The following is a 4,509-nucleotide window of genomic DNA, read 5'->3' as shown; positions in this document are numbered from 1 at the left end:
TCACCAGGGTCATCTTAGCTATTTTAACAAAAACCATGACCCTTTCCATGTTCTCTCACTTCTTTCTCTCTCCTCAGCTACCCTCCACCGTTCATAGCTCTCACGCTTGGGTTAGGTGAACAACCCTCTCGGTGACCATCGTCCCCAACAATCCAGCCAGTGTTAGAGTGAACCAAGAGTGACTAGAGAAAGTTAGAGAGAGAGAGAGAGAATGGCTCCCGCAGTGGCAGTGGAGGAACGGCCCTCATCAGAGAAGCCGAGGCCGTTCCTACCGACGCTTAACGACGAGACGACGCTCAGGCCGACGTTCATCCGCGACGAGGACGAGCGGCCCAAGGTGGCATACAACGACTTCAGCGCCGACGTGCCCGTCATCTCGCTCGCCGGGCTCGACTCGGACCAGGACGACCGGTCCGCCGTCCGGGACGCCATCGTGAGGGCGTGCGAGGAGTGGGGGGTGTTCCAGGTGGTGGACCACGGGGTCGAGCCGGCGCTCGTCTCGGCCATGACCGAGATGGCGGGCCGGTTCTTCCGCCTCCCCCCGGAGGAGAAGCTCCGGTTCGACATGTCCGGCGGGAAGCGCGGCGGCTTCGTCGTGAGCAGCCACCTTCAGGGAGAGGCCGTACAGGACTGGCGCGAGATCGTCACGTTCTTCACGTACCCGGTGCCCGGGAGGGACTACTCGCGGTGGCCGGACGTTCCCGAGGGGTGGCCAGAGGTGGCGGAGCGGTACAGCGAGGCGCTCATGGGGCTGGCCTGCCGCATGCTAGCGGTGCTGTCGGAGGCGCTGGGGCTGCACCCGGACGCACTCAAGGAGGCGTGCCTGGACATGGACCAGAAGGTGGTGGTGAACTATTACCCGCCCTGCCCCCAGCCAGACCTAACGCTGGGGCTGAAGCGACACACCGACCCGGGGACGATCACGCTGCTGCTGCAGGACGAGGTTGGCGGGCTGCAGGCCACCCGGGACGGCGGAAAGACCTGGATCACTGTCCAGCCCGTCAAGGGCGCCTTCGTCGTCAACATTGGTGACCATGGCCATGTGAGCCTCTCTCTCTCTCTCTCTCTCTCTCTCTCTATATATATATATATATATATATATATATATATATATATATATATATATAAAGAGAGAGAGAGAGAGAGAGACGTTTGGCTTATTATATGGGTCGGGTTTAAGATTCATTTTCTTGACGCAATATAATTAGGATTAGGTATCGAAACCAGGTGGGTTTTTAATTGAGTGGGTCCGGTTAAGCCCTTGATTGGTTTGATCGTTTACCTTTTGCTTTTCTGGGTTTTTAATATTTTAAACGCTCCATTAGTGGCGCCCAATGTCAGTGGCATCGGATCCGTGAAGTTGGACATGGGCTTCAAAATGCAAGTGAACAAATGTTTAGGTCCATTGGGATTTATAGACAGAACAGATCAAGTGATGTGATAAAACACATTTCCTCCAAGCTCTGGCCTAACCACCGTCCATCCTGGTGATCAACAGCTGCTTCTGTTGATGACATCAAGGGGCGCTGGAGATGGCAAAACACAGAGGAAACATATAATTGGCATATTACATGATCTGTGCTACACTTACAAGTGTCGGATGGATGTAGGGATTTTAATGAATCGGATTTTATCCTGTATCTGACCAAACTTGACTCCGTTCAGTTGCATTCGGTAAGCCAAAACCATATGTGATTATAATTGGATGTGGGTATGGGTTTGATTTTTTGTCACATGATGGAATCAGCTTAAGTATCACTGGCGATCGTGCATGAAAACTGAGGCTGATGTAACTCTGTCAATCATATCCGGTAAGTTAAGGTTGAATCCAGATTCAAAATATAAATGTGGCAGCATGGATCCGATAAAATAAGATTACAAACAAGTTTTTTACATGTAAAAAATGCAACCACATTGGAATTTAATTTATTTGAATTAGGTTAGACTAGAGTTGCCAATTAAGGAAGCAAGAGCGGAAAGCGAGGTACTTTTAAAATTTTAGAAAGCGAAAAGCATGAAATAACTTTAAAGCGAACCAGGAATTGTTTCGAAAGCGAGGGGGAAGTGAGGGAAAGCAAAAAAAGCGAAAAAACTAAGAAAAAAAATAAAAAAATAAAACACATGGCACAACCTCTCTCTCTCTCTTAGAAGTTAAAATTCATGACAAGATGACGGAAAATTCATTTCATTGGCTTTTTTAAACATTTCACATTTTTATTTCTGCATCTTGACAGTATCATACTTTTAGAAAATTTACATTCTTCAAGTTCAATATGATCTTAATGAAATTTTTTCAAAAGAATCAATTAGATTGCCCTTCATCTCTAGGGTACAGCCTGTCAGCTGGAGGCTGGATCATGAGCAATCAGATTGCACATTTATAATGTGCTGCTGCACCTCACCACCCTCCATCTTTTTCATGCAGCGCGTCAGCTGTAGGACTCAACATCACATGGTGGGTGCTTAAGTGCAGCATCACATTTACAATGTGCAGTGTGATTGCACCTGATCAGCTGTGGGGGCCCAATGGAAGACGGAGGGCCGATCAGGTGCAGCGGCACACTACATTGTGCAATTAGATTGCACCTGATCCGCCGAACTGACATCTCTATACTGGTAGCACACTACGTCCTTCGTGGATTAGTCCATGATGATCACTAGTTCATTTTCTGTATCTTAGTTTTAGAACCTAAGCAAGGTTGGGTTTGATTGCAGTATCTTAGCAATGGGAGGTTCCTGAATGCCGACCACCAGGCAGTCGTGAACTCGAACCGCAGCCGCTTGTCTATCGCTACGTTCCAGAACCCGGCGCCGGAAGCAATCATGTATCCATTGAAGCTGAAAGAGGGAGAGAAGTCCATAATGGAGGAGCCGATCACCTTTGCAGAGATGTACAGAAGGAAGATGAGCCTTGATCTCGAGCTTGCCAATCTCAAGAAAATTGCCAAACTTGAGAAAGATCAGACACAGGCCATGGACATCATCACCAAGCCCAAAAAAATAGAAGAAATACTTATCTAAGCCAGAGCAGTTTATAGGAAATTACTAATAACTACTGCCGGAAACGGTAATATATTTCACTCTCTTTTCGTAATGTGGTGCCACTTTGTTAATTTCCAAAGTTTGTAGTAAAATGTGTCAGATCAGATGGTTCTTTTATTTCTTACAGTTTCTCTGGTGAAGTTTCTTGTTTACATGTCTATAATTGATATAGCTCTTGTATCCAAAAGCTGATTCAATGATCCCCAGCCAGGTAGCGTAGCCATCTTCATGCAGTGCTCCAAATATAAACACAAACTAGTAAGCTCAACTGCAAATCTAAGGTTGCGTTTGTTTCATGCCCTTTCTTACGAAAGAGGATCTCTTTCATTAGGGTTTATTTCCTGCAAAGGATGAAACAAACATGTCTATGAAAAATATATCCTAGGACCCACATAATAAATGCAAAAATGCAGCTTTCCCTCTCAAAATGGGTTCATACCTCTCGGGGCAAAGAATCACTTTACTTTTCAAATTGACCCTTTAAAAAGAACTAAGCTTCCCTTGAGTAGAGTACAACAAACACCCCCCTAAAAGCATACAATGCATAAGGTGATTGGTTTAATGTTTGTTTTTTCTTATATGATGCATGGGGAACGCCATGTTTCTTAAGAATGTCATCTTTTCCCTAGTATCTTCTAGTGTAAAACCCTTGGTATTCCCTCCTGCCCACTGGGTAGGTCTCCCCTTAGCTTCATCCCTAATGCCATGGGCGCGTATCCCAGGGTTTGGTTGGTGGTTGTCCAGGAAGACACTACAATCGCGCATGCATGCCTCCTAACATGGTGTAGCATTCTGATTTACTGTGTAAAAATGAATAATTAATAATGACATTAACAGATTTAATAAAAAAACTAAAAGAAAGGAATTAGAAAGAGCATCCAGAGATCAGAGATGGAAGTAACATTGGGTGATTACTGGTAAGCTTAGAATCCCCAGCCAGCCCCCTTTGGGACAGCATGCTGCATTTTTCTTATAGAATGGTACGGTTTAGCTAGGAGTTAAGTCATGACAACTTAAGATGGAAGGCAGGTCTTCATTTACAATGCCCAATTGACCCGACCCATTTTCACTATGGGTCTAAATTTTGAACCTGAACCAAACCCACGGGTCCACCAATATCGGTTCAGGTCAGGAACAATCGGTTTGGGACATTGGGTTGGGTCGCGTATACCCAACCCAGTTACACCCCTATATGAGGGGCAGCTTTTTGTAAATAGTCAATAAGTTAGGTGGCATTTTGTAAATTACTCCGTTTGAAAAATATGAACCCGTCTCCAAGGCTTATCTTCTGTATTACACGGTATCTGTAGATCTGATTATGTTTACAGGCAAAATGTTGTCCAAAAAATAGGGGTTTCTAGCCAGATTGGAGTTGGGTTCAGTCCCCAATCCTGATTGGACCGAAAGGATAACAAACTATGTAGCATTTACATCGCTAATTCAAGTATTGTATACATCATTACTCCC

The 4,509-nt window shown here is 45.4% G+C and overlaps 1 protein-coding gene across 1 annotated transcript; it reads left to right on the top strand.

The window, feature by feature from the left end:
* Positions 1-211: 211 nt before the first annotated feature.
* LOC149817878 (flavanone 3-dioxygenase F3H2-like) lies at positions 212-3,157 on the top strand. Its single transcript, XM_089984959.1, has 2 exons — positions 212-1,042; positions 2,716-3,157. The coding sequence occupies exons 1-2, from the start codon at positions 212-214 to the stop codon at positions 3,019-3,021; spliced, it is 1,137 nt and encodes a 378-aa protein (XP_089841085.1). The 3' UTR covers positions 3,022-3,157.
* Positions 3,158-4,509: the final 1,352 nt, after the last annotated feature.

This window comes from Nuphar pumila, chromosome 13 (assembly GCF_984573655.1).
Source record: "Nuphar pumila chromosome 13, dmNupPumi1.hap1.1, whole genome shotgun sequence".
NCBI lineage: Eukaryota > Viridiplantae > Streptophyta > Magnoliopsida > Nymphaeales > Nymphaeaceae > Nuphar > Nuphar pumila.
The sequence above is the reverse complement of the archived record's forward strand: the minus strand, read 5'-3'. Positions and strand labels throughout refer to the sequence as shown.